This window comes from Camelus ferus, chromosome 16 (assembly GCF_009834535.1).
Source record: "Camelus ferus isolate YT-003-E chromosome 16, BCGSAC_Cfer_1.0, whole genome shotgun sequence".
Taxonomy (NCBI): domain Eukaryota; kingdom Metazoa; phylum Chordata; class Mammalia; order Artiodactyla; family Camelidae; genus Camelus; species Camelus ferus.
Window position 1 is genome coordinate 3,632,626 of NC_045711.1, and position 17,465 is coordinate 3,650,090.

General features: G+C 36.3%; 1 protein-coding gene across 2 annotated transcripts in view; it reads left to right on the top strand.

Annotated features, from left to right (window-relative positions):
- The window catches only part of PPM1D (protein phosphatase, Mg2+/Mn2+ dependent 1D), a 47,098-nt gene extending 36,189 nt beyond the window's left edge, over positions 1-10,909 (top strand). For both annotated transcript variants that reach the window (XM_032498336.1, XM_032498337.1), the window contains exons 4-6: positions 2,928-3,118; positions 5,282-5,524; positions 9,422-10,909. In XM_032498336.1, the coding sequence (XP_032354227.1) occupies positions 2,928-3,118; positions 5,282-5,524; positions 9,422-9,979 (992 nt within the window). In that variant the 3' untranslated portion in view covers positions 9,980-10,909. The remainder of the gene's footprint in view (positions 1-2,927; positions 3,119-5,281; positions 5,525-9,421) is intronic.
- Positions 10,910-17,465: the final 6,556 nt, after the last annotated feature.

Consider the following 17,465-nt stretch of genomic DNA (forward strand, 5'->3'; position numbering starts at 1 on the left):
GAAATGGCCATTGAGCAGGCAACCAAAAACATGTGCCAGTGTCCAAGGCCCCTCCCTTCAGTATGTACAGGAATGACGTTCTGTGCTCCTATAATGGTATACAAATACTAGACCAATAATAAAAACATTTAGTTCAATTCTGATTCTTACTCATTGGATCTCAGATAAAGCCATGTAGATTCCCTGAACTGGCAAAATAAGGAACTGGCTATATCTTATGTTCCTAAATTTGACTGTGGATATGAATCATCTGTGAGTTAAAAATTCAGATTCTAGGGACTTCTACTGGCAAATTTAAAGCAACTTGAACATCAAAATAATAACAGGAATAAGTTATAAAATATTGAGGGGAATTTGTATGCTGAAAACTATAAAACACTGATGAAAGAAATCAAAGATCTAAATGAATAAGTTCTTGGACTGGGAGATATAATATTATTAAGATGGCATTTTTCTCCAAACTGATTTGTAGGTTCAGTGCAATCCCATTCAAAACCCAGAGTCTGAGAAATTTAAGTTAGGAGAAATGTGCCTTTCTTCTGGTAATGTATTAAGGTTTAGAGAAAAAAGGAAAAAAAAACAAACAAGAGATTGGCAAGATATTGGGATTAGTAATTTGGGAGTTAAAAGCTTCAGAGGATGATTTTTCCAAAAGAGTGTACATACATGCTTGTGTGTATATATCCACAGATGTCTCCAGAATATGTAAGGACAGTAGTTGTTTCCTAAGTGGAGAATCAGGAAGGACGTGAATGGAAAGGGAAATTTTTGTATCTTTTGGGGTTTTGTGCCTTGCAAAACAAATAACACATAAAAAATGTCCTTGTTTTCAAATTTATAAAGATTTTAATGTTAGTTTATATATGAGAAATTGTGACCCTTCTTCAAGGTCATATAAACTGCATTAGCTTGAAATTTGGAATTTCTTTTTTTAATCTAGATTTTAAGTTTAGACATTTTTTAGGGGGTTTCACTTTATATAAATTTATGTTCTTACTTGGAGTGGCAATATTAATTACAAATATTAGAGAAACACTGCTTTTGAAAGCTTTTAGCATGATATATGAACTCTGTAATTGCTACTTTAATATTTATCTGAACTATTTCCATGTTCATTTTTATAGTTTCATCAACCAGGGAGCTTTGTTTTACTGGTATAAAGAAGTAAGTGTGTCTTTGTGGGCTGACCTGGATTATAATTAACGTTTAGCGGTCATATGTGTTCTCTTTTGTTGCTCTGAAGGATGAATTGCCCCTTTCAAGAGGCGATTTTAGCAGTGAATTTTGCTATTTTAGAGTGGAGTAATTGATTTGAGTTACTCTTTTCTTGGACCCTGAGCGTGTTTGAATTGGCCAATATTTCTGATGGGAGCTATGGGGAAGTTTAAATAAGGAAGGGAGAGGACAGAGTGCTTCCTCTGGTTTAGCAAAAGTCGGACCTACTGAAAGACGGCAAAAACAGTTTACCCTCTTGTCTGAAAACCTTTTGCTCTTAATTTAGGTCTTCCCTTGAAGTGTTTCACAACAAACAAAAGAGGCAGAAATTAATGTTTTTTTCTGTTTCCTCCTTCCTGTTTTGGGGCATGAAGAGTTTACATTGCCCTACTTACTTTGTCTTATGTATCACAAAAGAGTAGATGGTTTCTGTAATTTTTTTTTTCTATTTCAGTTTTACTGATCTTTTTAATGGCCCAAGTCAACCAAAACTTCTTTTCTGTTGAACATTTTGAGGTTTACTTCTAATAGATCCAAGAGGCAGAAGTTTTAGCTATTGTTTTAGGTGCAACTAATCAAGAAGAAGGCTGACTATGTAAGGACCCTGTTTTACTGGCTCACCCAAATGGTGAACCGTTGATCTTCAAAGGCTAGTCGTATGGTAGGGTTAAGAGTATAAAAACACTCATCTTTCTGTTTTGTTTTGTTTTGTTTTAAAGTTGAACTATAGTTGGTTTATAATGCTGTGTTAATTTCTGGTGAAAATGCTCATCTTTATCTCTGGAATTTTCTTCCTGGTGACTGGCACTCATTCCTTAAGTTTTGATGTAGTTATTTTCTTGACCTCTAGGAGGTTAACAGGAGGTTTTCAGATGGCCACAAGGAGTCTTATTTTTAGAGCCAGTTCTCCCCACCTTATCTTTTCTTCATAATTATCTTGGTTAATCTTGGGCCTTTGCTCTTCCCTATACATTTTAGAATCAGCTTGTCCTTTTGGGATTTTGATTGGAATTACATTGATGTTATTCTTGCAAGATTTAGCATATTAAATATTGGAAGACTTAACATATTAAATCTTCCTGTCTCTGATTATAGTTATTTCTTCATTTATTTAGTCTGTTTAATGTTTTAGAATCTAATTATATAATCTTGTCCATAAAAGACTTGCACACCTTTTGTTAAATTTATTTCTCAATACCTAACATTTGCTTCATTGTTGTAAATGGAATTGTTTAAACTTTTGTATTTTCTTTTTCTTGCTATTACAGAAAAATACCGCTGACTTTTATATATTGGATTTGTATTTAACAAGCTTGCTAAATGTTCCTGTTCTGATAATTTAATCTCTTTTTGATTTCCCTTGCAGAAATAAAATTATCTGCAAATAATGATAGTTTTAGTTTCTCCTTTCCAATTCATATGTATGATTTGTTTTTATTATCTTTTTGTGTTGGGAAGGATTCCCAGTATACAATTGGAAGGGAAGTAATGATCGAAGACGTACTATTATTAGGTTAATGAGGGAGTTATGTTTAACGTTTTCTAGTCTGCTAAGACATTTTTTTTACAAATCATGAATGTATTTTGAATGTTATCTAATGCTCTTCTGCATCTGTTGAAGAGAACATGTAGATTTTCCTCTTTAATCTCTTGATGTGATACTACTAGCTTGAAAATCATGGTTCTTGCTTTTTCTGCTTCTTACCCCCCAGGTGATTTGTGGAGCTATGATTTCTTCAGTGGTGAGTTTGTGGTGTCACCTGAACCAGACACAAGTGTCCACACTCTTGACCCCCAGAAGCACAAGTATATTATCTTGGGGAGTGATGGACTTTGGAATATGATTCCACCTCAAGATGCCATTTCAATGTGCCAGGACCAAGAGGAGAAAAAATACTTGATGGTGAGAAGAACTCAATTCAATTATTGTCTACACATTGTTCTGGTACTCTTGTCACAGGTCTTGAATATGAACTAAGGATGTTCACCTTGAGTAGATTTTTGCATTTGCCCTTGCTCTGGAAGAAAGTAAAATGTAGACTCTTGCCGCTCATTAGAGGAATGAGACAGGAAATAGATAAATGAAACTAGGTAACAAAACACATAACCACTGACTTCATTATGAACAACCCTTGACTTCCTGGTCTGTGGAACCCTCGCCCATCCTTTTTTTTTTTTTTTTTTAATTGAGATGTAATTCATATACCATAAAAATTTACCCCTTTTAAAATGTTCACTTCAGTTGTTTTAGGATATTCTCAAATTTGTATCACTGTCACCACTAATTCCAGGACATTTCATCATTGCCCCCCAGCAGGCCCCTAACCATTAGCAGTTATTTACTATGACCCCTGTTCCCCTGGCAACCACTAGTTTTTTTCCTTTATGTATTTGCCTGTTTGGGATATTTCACATAAATGAGATCATAGCGATATGTGGCCTTTTGTGTCTGACTTCTTTAACTTAAGCTTTCACTTAAGTTTTAAAAGTTCATTCATGTTGCTTGTATTGGTACTTTATTTCTTTTTATGGTTGAATAATTTTCCTTTGATGGATGTATAACATTTTATTTATTCATGCATTCATCAGCTGATGGATATTGAGTTGTTGCCACCTTTTGGCTGTTATGAATGACATTGCTCTTAACATTCATGTACAAGTTTTTGTGTGGACGTGTTTTCTGATCTCTCAGTATCTACAAGTGGAATTGCTGGGTCACGTGGCAACTGTCACCTGTATTTAGTCAATTGTAAATCTAGAAACAACCATCAGTGATAAAATCCTTTTCTTTTTTTCCCTGGCTTTCTTGAAAATTGATTTGCTCTTATTCTGAGCTATGACAAAGTAAGGAGATTTGGAAAAGTACAGTTTTGTTGAAGGCAAGAAAAGAGAAAGTTTTGGAGTAGTAGTCAGCAATGTCAAATTCTACAAAGAAGCAGAGGCGGATGGATGAAAACAGGGTGTTGGGCTTTACAGTCAGGATCTTTTAGTGACCGTTAAGGATGAAGAGTTTCAGTTGAAGTGATGAGGGCATGAGCCAGCAGATTGGAAGTGATGATGAAAGAGTACTTTGTAAGCCTAGGAAATAGATTTAGTGAGTGTTCAGGAAGGCAAGAGAATGTGCCATTGTTGGCTTTAAAAGTAGTGAGGGTCTTGTACTGTCGTACATTATGTATTACATAGTATACCTTATAGTATATTATAGTACATTGATATTTTGTACTTACAATACATAAATATATTTTATCACATTACATAAGGTAACATTAATTAAATTTTTATCATTTATAGTTCATGACACTTTTCTTTTTCAAACATTTCCACTCAGTTTTCATCATTCAATAATTTCTAGAGATACTTTTTAAGACATGTAGCTCTGTTTTCTGGAGCACATCATTTTCACTTGTTTCTTTGAAACTTAGCAATTATGGAATCCATGTAGGATGCTGTAAGTTTTATAACAAGCCACATTAATTTGCATAAGATCCTTTTTTTAAATTTTGTTTCTCTTTCTGTTGGTATGTATTTGATCTGTACACTGTAACCGCTTATTGTATTTATTTTTTTCTTCATGTGAGTAATATTAACCATTTATATGGGTAACAGCCATTTGTATTTCCTTGTCTCTGAATTGTGTTCATATCCTTTGACAATTTTTATTTTGGGATGGTCTTTGACTTGCAGAATCTCTTACTTTAGAAGGAAATTGACCTTTTGCAATGAGGTTTTTTTTGCCATGTGTGATTATTTCGTAATAACTTGATGTTTATCCTCTTTTAGATAACTTCTATATAACTTTTCCTAAGTTACAGTGAAAACCAAGTGTCTTCCTACCAAAAAGATAAAAATACAGATAAAATTTAGCCAGGATGAGGCTTTGTTTTATTATTTTAAAAAAATTTAAAGTAATACTATTTCAACATATTTAAGGGGGTTGTATATGTTTGAAATTTTGAAAATTTAATATTTATTTAGGCCATATTAAACACCTGATTTTTAATTCGATACAAATGTAGTGGCAACAAAGTCTGAGTTGTTATCTTCCTTCTTGTTCTTTTACATACAGGGCGAGCATGGACAGTCTTGTGCCAAAATGCTTGTGAATCGAGCGCTAGGCCGCTGGAGGCAGCGTATGCTTCGAGCAGATAATACCAGTGCCATAGTCATCTGCATCTCTCCAGGAGTGGACGGTCAGGGGAATTTCACCAGTGAAGACGAGCTCTATCTGAACCTGACTGATAGTCCCTCCTACAATAGTCAAGAAGCCTGCGTGCTGACGCCTTCCCCATGTTCTACACCACCAGTCAAGGTACAGAGTTCTATCGTATTTAAGTTATAATAGACAGAATTTCTTGGGTTAGTACTGCCTGAAAACAGTTTTCAGATTCTTTACATAATAGAATTTTGGACTTGAGCCACTACGTTCAGGGGAAGTGATAGATCTTTGTCATATAACTTACTGTCAGTGAATCATGAACACCTCGGTGCTAAACTGAATGCTGGCTGTAGAGCACCTAACAGAAAAGTGATTAGATGTGGCCCCTGAAGAATATTAGCAAGATTAATATTTGGAACTTGCTGATCCCCTTCTAATATGATGAACATTTGTAAGCATGTAGACGTTTGTGATGCACTTTCATATGTGATATTTCATTTGAACCTCATAACCCTGAAAGCTAAATAGTGCGGATGTTATTCCATTTTATAGATGAAAAGACTGAGAGAAGATTGAACCGGACCTTAGGATCTCAGACGTTACAACTGGTTGTCTATTAACATGGATAAGAAACATCATTCCTATTTCTTATCCCTGTTATTATTGAATGAATTTTAAGATATGTTGTAAAATAAACAAATTTAAGTGATGCCATATTTCCCCTTTTCCGACTTCATCCCAGTTTTTTTCTACTAATAATTAGTAATATTGATAACTGCTTTGATATTCCTGGCCTTCTGAAAATGGGCTTTGAGACCATTAAAATGGGAAATACAACGGAATTTTATGTCATGTATTCAGGCAGCTTTTTAAGATGTTTAAAGCTATGCACTACAAAGAATTTAATTAATTTTGGGGTTTGTGTTCCTATACTTACTACTTGGAATTTTTCTATCACTGCTTCACTTTTTTTTTACTTCACACATATATGGCGACTTAAGTTTCCTTACGTGGACTCTTCATTTAGAAATTGACAAATATTTTATGCTTATTTTCTTAAATTCTTGTCTGAGATTTTTCTTTGAAAACCCTTGAAGAATAACGCAGATCAAAATCTTTTAAAGTCCCTCATTCTCCTTTGAGAGTTATAAAGGAGCACATGCTCATTTGAGAATTTGCCTGTTTTTGTATTTGTATTTATTCATGACTTTCATTTTCACTAATGTATTTATATTTGGAGAACTGACTTCAGGCAGAATAGAGAAGGAGGCGTTAAGGTGCAGGTAAGGATTTGCAGATTGGCATTAGTAAAATTGTACCAAAATTACACATAGAAATAATTTTTAAAACATTTTAAAATTCTGAGAAATAATGCTCTAATAATTATACTAAGATAAAGATGAGGAGATTTATGTATGTACTAATAACTTAAATGTAGGCATAGTTATTTGTTGACCATTTAGCCCCACCCAAATGTGAAAAAATATTTAGAGTCATTCAGAATAAGTAGTATTGTTGGCTCTGACCTAACAAGTAAATAAAGGAAAATTTCTGTTCAAGAAGTTGTGTTTTGTTTTTTTAATTAACTTAACCAGAGATACAAGTGTCTCTGACTTATTTCATTGTTATAATAATCCCATGTTAAGTAACATCTAGATAAATATAATGACGTTTTGGTTGATTTTGAATGACTTTTAAGACTTAACCCACATTTAGACTAGGCACTCGAGACTAGGTTTGTCTGTCTATAGACATGTCAACTTCTGTTTGAATCCTAAGCTAGAGCCATAGTCAGATCTTTGTTTGGGGACAGATAAAGTGGAAATACTTCCGTTTAAGTATTACTATGGCACACATTTCTTTCTCCATCCTTTCTTTAGGACAAAACTAAATTTAGCTTTTTTTTTTTTTTTTTTTTTTTTTTTAATAAGCCAAGAGCTAAAGGAAGGAAGAATGAGGAAGAGAGTTCTTTCAGATCAACAGTTTCAGTTGTGTTCTAGACACAATTTGTAATGAGTTGTTTACTCCTAGATTGTAAGATAGATGGAGCTCTCGAGGAAGTTGATCTCTGAGGTAGTAAAACTCTTAAAGTATGCATTTAGGAGGTAATATCTCTATATCACAAGTGTTCTATGAACTCATAAGAAAGTTTAACAATACAAATAGTAATTAATCTGGGATGAATCTGAGATGTCTAAGTAGTTGTCTGTGTTAACAGATGCAATGTGTTTCCACAAAATGCCAGTAAAAAGAGAAGGAAAAGGAAAAGTTCAAAGTGGGGGAAAAAGTTAGCGCAGTAGTGTCAGAATAATAGTCTGTGAATTTAAAAAGACAGCAGAACAGAAATTACAATAAATTGTGTTAACTCTGAAATCGTCCCATTGTATTTCTTGGGAAGGGAATTCCATCTAATGTCTAACCTTGTTACATGAACTAGAGCAGTGTGTTCTATTCCTATAAGTGGCTTGATTAGTACCTTTTTTCTTGTGACTAGTTAGTGATGTGCTTATTTAATAGGAAGCCTTCTGCCTGCAGAATTTATCTGCTGCCTGGTCTTGTTGCAAATCCTTTTACTAAATTAAAGCAAGATGAACTTTCAGTCAGCGATTACTTATGACTAGATGGAGTTTTCTGTGATGGGTCAGAACATGCTTGTGACCAGGGCAGTAGGCACTGGGATCAACCTAATGCAGAGGGGATAAATTCACAGACAAGTTGCTGCTCATATTATTGAAAGCCGTATGTAGATATTCTAGAACAGTGGCTGTCCTGTTATCCTTTCTCAGCACTGGTACTTTGAAACAAGGTTGCTACCCAGCAACTAGTCAGTGTGTTAAAACAGATAAGAAGAGTTGGGCTTTCAGTAAACCATGCAGTGTAAAACAGACAGACAAACCAGTGACCCCAGAAAGAAAGAGTATATTCTTAGTTAAAAAAAAAAAAAAAAGGAGCAAGCTCTGGAGCAGTACCAAATTAGGAACCCTAGGGTTTCTCATTTTCAGTCTCCATTGGACCTAAAGGCAGTTTATTTTTTTCAGTAAAGCATGTTCCAACTTGTGGTTGGATTGAAATGCTTTTAGGTTGGTTCAATTTCCCTTTTTCTTTTTAATTCTAGAAATAGTAAAGGAAACTTTTTTTTTATGAATATACTTTTTTGTATAAGTGCTTTTTTGAAAGGCATTTATTCCTGGGGGATTTTATGTCAGAGGGAGGCCAGATAATATATCTTTGTTTATCATTTACAAAAGGGTTGACTTGGGCTTTTCAGAATATATTAAATATTTTAATAAATTTGATTTGATTGAGAGAGGGAATGATTGAGGGAAATGTTACACACTTGGTGAAGAGATAGTATTTATGCTTAAACTCTGTCCTTGAGAAAGTATTTAAAAAATGATTTTATAAAATATTATAGTGGAAGAGTTGGATTTGGTAGGAAGAATGTTCTTACCTGTCTGGAGATGAAAGGATACTCTGAATATATTTAGATCTAGAACACTACATCTAAAGGTGTGGTGTATATCCTAACCACCCGTGAAGCTTTTAAAAAACAATACCTGGAAATTTCTGTATGATTTTCATTATTATGTCTTTGAAAGTTGTCCCAGCCGTACTCAGTGGATTCCCATATGTCCTACTTTTCTCAAATCACAGAACAGTGTTTAGTGTTTGGGAGATGGGTGCCAAGCAGCAATATGAGTTTCTGTTTTGATATAGTTGCTTTAATATTGCACTTCACATTTCCCACACTACTAAATATTCAGAAATTAGAATATAGAGGGGGTAGGGTATAGCTCAGTGGTAGAGCACAACTATGCATGCACGAGGTCATGGATTCAATCCCCAGTACCTCTGTTAAATAAAAAATAATAATAAATAAGTAAACCTAATTACCTCCCCCACCAAAAGAAATTAGAATATAGAAAGTAGGAAATAAGTCAGAAAAATAAACAAATTTGTCACTTACTCTAATGAAGCCCCTTTATCTCCCCAGCAGTTAAGCTGAATTCTAGGATAAAATATTTATTGGTTTACCCTCTTGTTTTTCAGTCACTGGAGGAGGACCCGTGGCCAAGGCTGAACTCTAAGGACCACATACCTACTCTTGTTCGTAGTAATGCCTTCTCAGAGAATTATTTAGAAGTACCAGCTGAGATAGCTCGAGGGAATGTCCAGGCTGCAGTCATACCCTCAAAAGATCCAGAGCCACTTGAAGAAAATTGCACCAAAGCCCTGACTTTAAGAACACATGATTCTTTGAATAATAGCTTGTCAGTTGGCCTGGTGCCTACCAATTCAACAAACGCCATCATGGACCAAAAAAATTTAAAGATGTCGACCCCAGGTCAAATGAAAGCCCAAGAAGTTGAAAGAACCCCTCCAGCAAACTTCAAAAGGACACTAGAAGAATCCAACTCTGGCCCTCTTATGAAGAAGCATAGACGAAATGGTTTAAGTCGAAATAGCGGTGCTCAGCCGGCAAGCCTTCCCACAACCTCACAGCGAAAGAACTCTGTTAAACTTACCATGCGACGCAGGCTTAGGGGCCAGAAGAAAATTGGAAATCCTTTACTTCACCAGCACAGAAAAACTGTTTGTGTTTGCTGAAATATGTTTGGAAAAAAAATTTTTTTCCAAATACAAGAGGGCTTTTTGAGTTTGGTGCCGAAGTTGAACTTTTTTTAAAGGGACAAAATAAAAATAGTATACAGTTTGACTTTTTGGAATTTACCAGTTTTATCCTGGCCTGTACTTGCTTGTATTATAAATGTGAATTCTGTAGATGTTAGGGTATAAGCTGCTGTAAAATGTGTGTAAATTTTGTATCCTTCACACAGACTCAGACTCTCACTCTGATACACAGTAAATGTAACAACAGGGCTAAAGTTTTTTAAAAAAAAAATGAAAAGAATCTATTAGATTTTAGAAATACATTTAAACTTTTAAAAATGCTTCTTAAGAAATTTGTATAAGTCACTTGCAATGAAAACTACACAACTTTTTAAAGTAAATTATTAAGCGAACTGGAAAAGTGATGTATTTTCATAGTGACCTGTGTTCCTCTTAATGTTTCTTAGAGACAACTAGTGTCTTTTGAAAATTATTTTTTATTTCTAATTTCATAATCCAGAACTAAATTTTTCATAGAAGTGTTGAGCCATGCAAAAGTAGCCAGATGTTAGTCTTCTTGTCCTAATTAAAATGCTATGCAGGATCTCTTACTTCATTCAGTAACATTTTTTCTAAAACATTAATCATCAGACTTGCTCACTAAATCTTTGGAGTGGAAGAAGGTGCATTTGCCTAAAATGACACCCTTCTCGGTCATCCCAGACCCTCAGTGGCATTAGTAGATCCTAAGATAGTTACTCTCTTCTAGTGTTTGCATAAAGTATGTGACGTTTTTCTTGCTATTTCAATAACAGATGGTGCTGCTAATTCCCCACATTTCTTAAATTATTTTATATATCGTACAGTTTTCATTGATTATATGGATACATGTTTGTTCATCTAATAAATCAGTGAACTGTTACTAACGTTGCTGGATTTTTGTTGTTGGTTTGTTTCAATGCTATATGTTAACTTTCTGTTTATTCCTTGATCATGCTTTAGAGTAACAACTTAAAATACATGTAATACTCATTTTTTTTCACTTTTGACTTTTTAATTTAGAGTACATTGAAATATCCAGCAATAAGAATATGGTTGAGTCAGTTATGGCTTAGAAGAATTTGATGAAATAGTATGTAGTGATTAAAAATGAATAAAACTATGTTCTTTGCTAATGTAGAAAAAACTGAAAGGGACTAATACCAAAATACAAAATACTAAATGTGTCATTTTGGTGTGCTGAACTGTTCTACAAAGAACCTTTTATAGTTTATTAATTTAGGACAGATGCTAAAGGAGACATTGAAGAGTTAATTCATGCATTCAACGCTGATCATGCACCCACAGCATGCTAGGAACTGCCTCTTGGAAGCACACTGTTTTCCATAAGAGTATTAATTGGGAACCAGTGGTCCAGGTGAAATGTTAATTGTAGCTAATTTTTCAAAAGTAAAGAGTTTGTTTTTCAGATCTTTCCAAGATAACATAGCAAGTAGCATACACTTCTGAAGTCAATTTTTTGTGAAGGAATTTTCCATCTTTATTTTTCAAATTAGTTTTTTAATATAAAATGTCATAGCATTAATTCTTTTCTGGATCACATTTTTGGTGTAATAGAGTTCAGTTCCATACCATACTAGTAGCTATCTAATACTGGAAACGTTCTTGGTTTGAAACATTTAACTGAAAATGCTAATATTAGCTCTTCTGTATGTGTTCCTAGGGCTGTGTTTAGGCCTATTTAAGGAGTTGACGATGCTATGCAATTCCAAATAATGTTTTAATGTTTCTGCTATTTTTATTACATTTTATTTGCCTATAGTGTATAGATCAGTAGTATGATGCATGATGGAAAATTCATGATGTATAAAATGGCACCTCAGTCCCCACGGTAGCCCACAATTCCCCTCCTTTTTATGTGTGTGTTTTCAGTGACAATCTATGTATAGACATGCAACTATACATGTTTCTTAATTTTATATCTTGAAGAATTTTCCATATCAGTACATTACAGAGCCTCCTCATTCTTTATTTTTAAAATTTATTTTATTCTATTTTATATGTTTTGTTCTTTTATTTGGGGGGGGAGGTAATCAGGTTTATTTATTTTTTAGTTTATTTAATGGAGGTACTGGGGATTGAACCCAGGACCTTGTGCATGTTAAGTACACGCTCTACCACTGAGCTGTACACTCCCCCTCCTCATTCTTTGGAATTCTACTCTGGAAAGAAGTTATTTAACTATGCCGCTACTTAACCATGTCCACTGAAAGGAAAACAAACATTTCTTCCTTTATTCACATTCATAATACTTAACGATGCCAGATGTGTGGGCTTTCCTACACCAAAAAATTCTCCAGTTTTCTGCAGACACCAACTGAGTGTCCTACAATTCAGCTGTCTGACACTTATCCATCTGGAACTACCATCTGATCACACAAGTTAAGGACTCAGTCTCACTTCAGACTCTAGTTGCAAGTCCCAGATTTCACGTACTCTTCTGACTGGCTGACTATACATCAGGGTTCCCACAGTCATCACCTCAGGTTTGATAATTTGCTAGAATGGCTCATAGAACTCAGGGAAACACGTTGACTGCTTTATTATATGTAGTAGAGGATATAGATGAACAGCTAGATGGAGAGACATTAGGGAAGTCCAGAAGGGTCCCATGTGCAGGAGCTTCTGTCCCAATGGATTTGGGTTGCACCACGCTCCCAGCATATGAGTATGTCCACCAGCCTAGAAGCTCTCCAAGCCTCATAGTTCAGGGAGTTCTATGTAGGCGTGTTCAATCATTAACTCAGTCTCTAGCCTCTTCACCTCCCAGGAGGATGGTGGTGTGAGGTGGTGAAATTTCCAAGCTTTTTATCATGGCTTGTTTTCTTGTTGACCAGCCCCAACCTGAAGCTTATCCAGGAGCCCACAAAGAGTTGTCTCATTAAATTAACAAAAGATTCCTCTATCAGGAAATTCCAAGGGATTTAGGGGCTCTATGTTAGGAACCTGGGTCTGATAACCAAAGACAAAAGATACTCCTAGCACTTTTTACCACCTAGGTTTTAGGATCCCCAGCCAGGAGCTTCGGACAAAGACCAAAATACGTATTTCTTACATCACTATCATGTGAACACACCGGTTCTTTTAGATATTTTGTAGAACAGATAATTATTGATTTACCTTATGCCTCAAAAGACTTAAAATAGGTATTAATTACATACTGCTGCACTGTAACATCTCAAAATTTTGCAGCTTAAAGCAACAGATATTATCCCCACAGTTAGAGTGTCCGGAATCTGGGAATGACTTAGCTAGGTTACAGTCTCCTGTGGTTGTGATGCAGGAAAATGGATGTGGGGCTTGAGGAGGGCCGTGTCCCAGGTCTCGGTTGAGCCCCTGGGACGGGCCCCGCCAAGTGTGGGTCTTTGGTTTCGCGCAGGAAAGAATTCAAGTGCGAGCCACCATTGAGTAAAGGTAGATTTATTTAGAGAGATACATACTGCATAGAGTGTAAGGCAAGAGAAAGGCAAGGAAAGAGATGTGGGAATTGGGTGCTCAGGTTAAAGTAAAAGTAGGTACACACTCCATAGACAGAGTGCGGGCCGTCTCCAAAGAGGAGGGAGCGAAAAAGGGCGCTAAGCATGGTGGTGTCAGTTTTTATGGGCTCTGTAGCTTCACACGCCTGCAGGTGGGACCATTCCAGCTGCCCTAGGGGAAGGGGCTGAGATTACCAGGAATTGGGCCACCACCCTTTCTTTGGCCCTTTGCCCCTTTGCAGTTAACCTTGGGACTGTCATGGTGCCTGCGGGCATGTTATTTATCACGCTGTTACAATGAGCATATAATGAAGCTCAAGGTCTACTAGAAGTTAAACCTCTTAATCCTCAAGGCCAACTAGGAGTTGAATCTTCCACCATTTTGGTGTTAAATTGCTGTCATTCCTTGAGTGTCTGTGCCCTGCCCCATTCCCTCCTATCTCATTTGCAGTCAAGACAACAATTAGGGCTACAGGCATCTGAAGGCTTCAGTAGGGCTGGAGGATCTGCTGCTCACAATGATCACCTATCTCTTGGTCGGAGGCCTCAGTTCCTTGCGACATGTGCCCCTCCATAGCGTGTCTCACAATATTCCCCCAGAGCAAACAATACCAGAAAAGAACAGGGCAGAAGACACGTATCTTCCGTAGCCTAACCTCAAAGCTCTCACGTCATCAATTCACAGACCAAACCTGGATACAGTGTGGGAAGCAACTACACAGGACGTAAATACTAGGAGGTGGGCATCATTCAGGGCCATCCTGGACACAGTCCATCACAATGTAGAAGTTAAAAGCATAAATATGCAAAATGTAGGAGTTTTAGCATTGCTCTCATAAGCTGTGCACTAGGTTTGTTTTGGTAACATTAATGAATAGTGTTATTTTAATCATCTTCCAGATACCTATAAGATTCCTCTAGTGAAGTGAAGCATTTTAGTGTATTTTTTCCCCTAAATATACAATGTCACTAAGTAAAGCTGAAAACCTAAATTTATTTTTAATTTTTCCAATGTTTTCCAATTAAAATTTTTTTAATTCATTTTTCTTTCTGTTGTTGTTGTTGTTGTTGTTGTTGTTAATGGAGGTACTGGGGATTGCACCCAGACCTCGTGCATGCCAAGTACGCACTCTACCACTGAGCTATACCCCCTACCCCTCAAAACCTAACTTTTAATCTTTGAGGCAAAATATTTTGGCAGTATGAATGGTTGCATTAGGGATTACAGGATACAAACTTCTATAATCTACTTAAAATCAATATTTTACCACTTAAAGTGGGATGTAGAAAACTTACACTGTATTACCTTCTCTTTATGTTCTAGTTATATGGCTATATACTATCAGCCCTCTGTATCGGTGGATTCTGCATCCACGAATCCAACCAACTGTGGATCAAAACGTTTTTTTTTTTTATTCCAGAAAGTTAAAAAAAGCAAAATTTGAATTTGCTGTACGCAAGCAACTGCTTACATAGCATTTACATTGTGTTAGGTATTATAAGGAATCTAGAGATGATTTAAAGTATATGAGAGGAGGTACTTAAGTTATATGCAAATATTACACCATTTTATATACGGGACTTAAGGGGGTGGGAGGCTCAGTGGTAGAGCATGTGCTTAGCATGCATGAGGTCCTGGGTTCAATCCCCAGTACCTCCACTAAGGGAAAAATTAGAATAAAATTATTTAAAATATATATATATATATATATGGGACTTAAGCATCCTTGAATTTTGGTATCCTCACGGATCCTGGCACAAATTCCCCACGGATTCTGCAGGATGATTATACATTGAAAACCTTAGGCAATGATACAGTTTTTGCTATCAAAAATCAAACATTTTAAAGAACTCACGAGGAGAATAGTCTATGATATTCATCCAAATATCTACCATTACTATTGCTTTTTCTTCATTCTTAATATTGTTTCCCTTTTTTAATTGTTTTCTTTTAGCACTTTAAAATATTTGCCACATAACTGACTGTACTTCAAAAAAAATAAATTTAAAAATATATGCCACTTCCTTTGGCCTCCATGATTTCTGATGAAAAACTGGCAGTCATTCAAATGGTTCCCCTGTAGGTAACACATCGTTTTTCTCTGGCTGCTTTCAAGATTTGTTGTTGTTTGTTTTCAGTTTTCAACAGTACGGTTATGATGTATTTGCATATGGATTTCTTTGATGTTTTCCTGCTGGAAATTTGCTGAGCATCTTGAATTTGTAAGTTTAGGTCTTAGGAAGTTTTCAGACATTATTTCTTAAAATACTTTTTTCAGAATTATATTCTTTTCCTTCTTTGTTTCTTTTTAAACTATTTTCCTTTTTGTTACAGATTTTGTTGTTATATTTTTGAGTTCTAAAATTTCCATTCGGTGCTGTTAACTGAAAAACTGGGTTCATCTCTTGATGGATGTTTAACCAAAAGACACAACCAGGGCAAAGATGGGGAGAAAGAAGGATTTATTACTTGCAGCAAGTAAGGAGAACACCGGGTATCTTTCTCAAATCAGTGTCTCTTTGAAAGGCAAAACGGGAATTTTTAAGCTAAGAACATATGCATAGTCATGAAAGGGCTTGAGCAGAGGAGAATTCAGCATAAAATTGGGGCAAAGATTGACAGAGTCCAAGCTTCAGTTGATTGAAAAGGTCAACATCATCATTCCATCCTCCACCTAGGTAGCAGCCTTAGCTCCTGCAGAACTCAAAAATACGTATCAGATTATTATGTATATCCCTTGAGTAGGAACCAGTAAGTCAGGAAGGAAGGGGACAGGGCACAACCATTAAAAGAATGACACAGCAATGAGCACAAAGTTGGCAGAAGATTCAACTCCCATGAGGCCTTGAGCTTCATGATACACTCATTGTAATATATTAGCATAGTACATGACACACTCACAGGCACCATGACAGTTCTGAGGCTGCCAGTAAGGGGTCAAAAAGCGGGCGGTGTTCTAGGTCCTGGGAATTCCAGCCCTTTCCCTAAAGTAGTTGGAATAAGCCTCCTCTTTCTTATCATACGAAGTTACTGAACTCATGAAAACTAACATCTCCTGGTTGCTTTCTCTCACCTTCTGAGACAGCCTGCACTCTGTCCTATGGAGTATGTGTCTCTCTGAGTAAATCCACCTTCATTCTACTAATGGCTCACTCTTGAATTCTTTCCTGCATGAAGCTAAGGACCCTCACTTGCCCCAGGAACTCGACCAAGACCTGGGACGTGACCATCCTCTCGTGCTGCCCCATTTTGCTGCATCACTAGGACTCTGTTTTATCTCTGAACTACTGTGTCTTGACTGTTTTTCCTTTGTTCCAGCACTCCCGCACTCCCTTAAGCTCATTAATACCTGTTCTAGAGCAAGCATTGTGGCCAGGCTTAGATCATAAAATGGCTTAGGAAGAAAAAAAAAATCCATGCCAAAGTACTCAATAGGATCACGTTCCTAAGCTCCTCCCTCTCTATAGTCTGCATGGTACTTTCTCCTTCTTTGGGGCTCCTCTTTACTGGCAGAAAGCCAGGGCTTTAGGGTCCATGCATTTCTACCACAGTGCTTGCTTTTGGGGCTAAATGGCTTAACCTCTTGAGTCTTGGTCATTGTCTGTAAAATTACAGTAGAGAATAACCTTTGTTTTGTTGGAGGTTTACAGGGACACCATGACCTAGCCCAGGGGGATGGCTGCAAGAACAAAGAATGCCTGCAGCAAGAAGATTACAACAATCAACCAAACACCCTCCCTTATTTTTTGTATAAAAGGAGCCTGTATTCTGACTAGAGCGGGATGGTTCTCCAAGACATTAGTCTGCTATCCTCGTAGTCAGCCAGCTTTCTAAATAAAGTTGCTATTCCTTGCCCCAACACCTCGTCTCCTGATTTATTGGCCTGTCATGCAGCGAGCAGAACGAGTTTGGACTTGGCAACAAAATGTAGATAGTAATACTACAA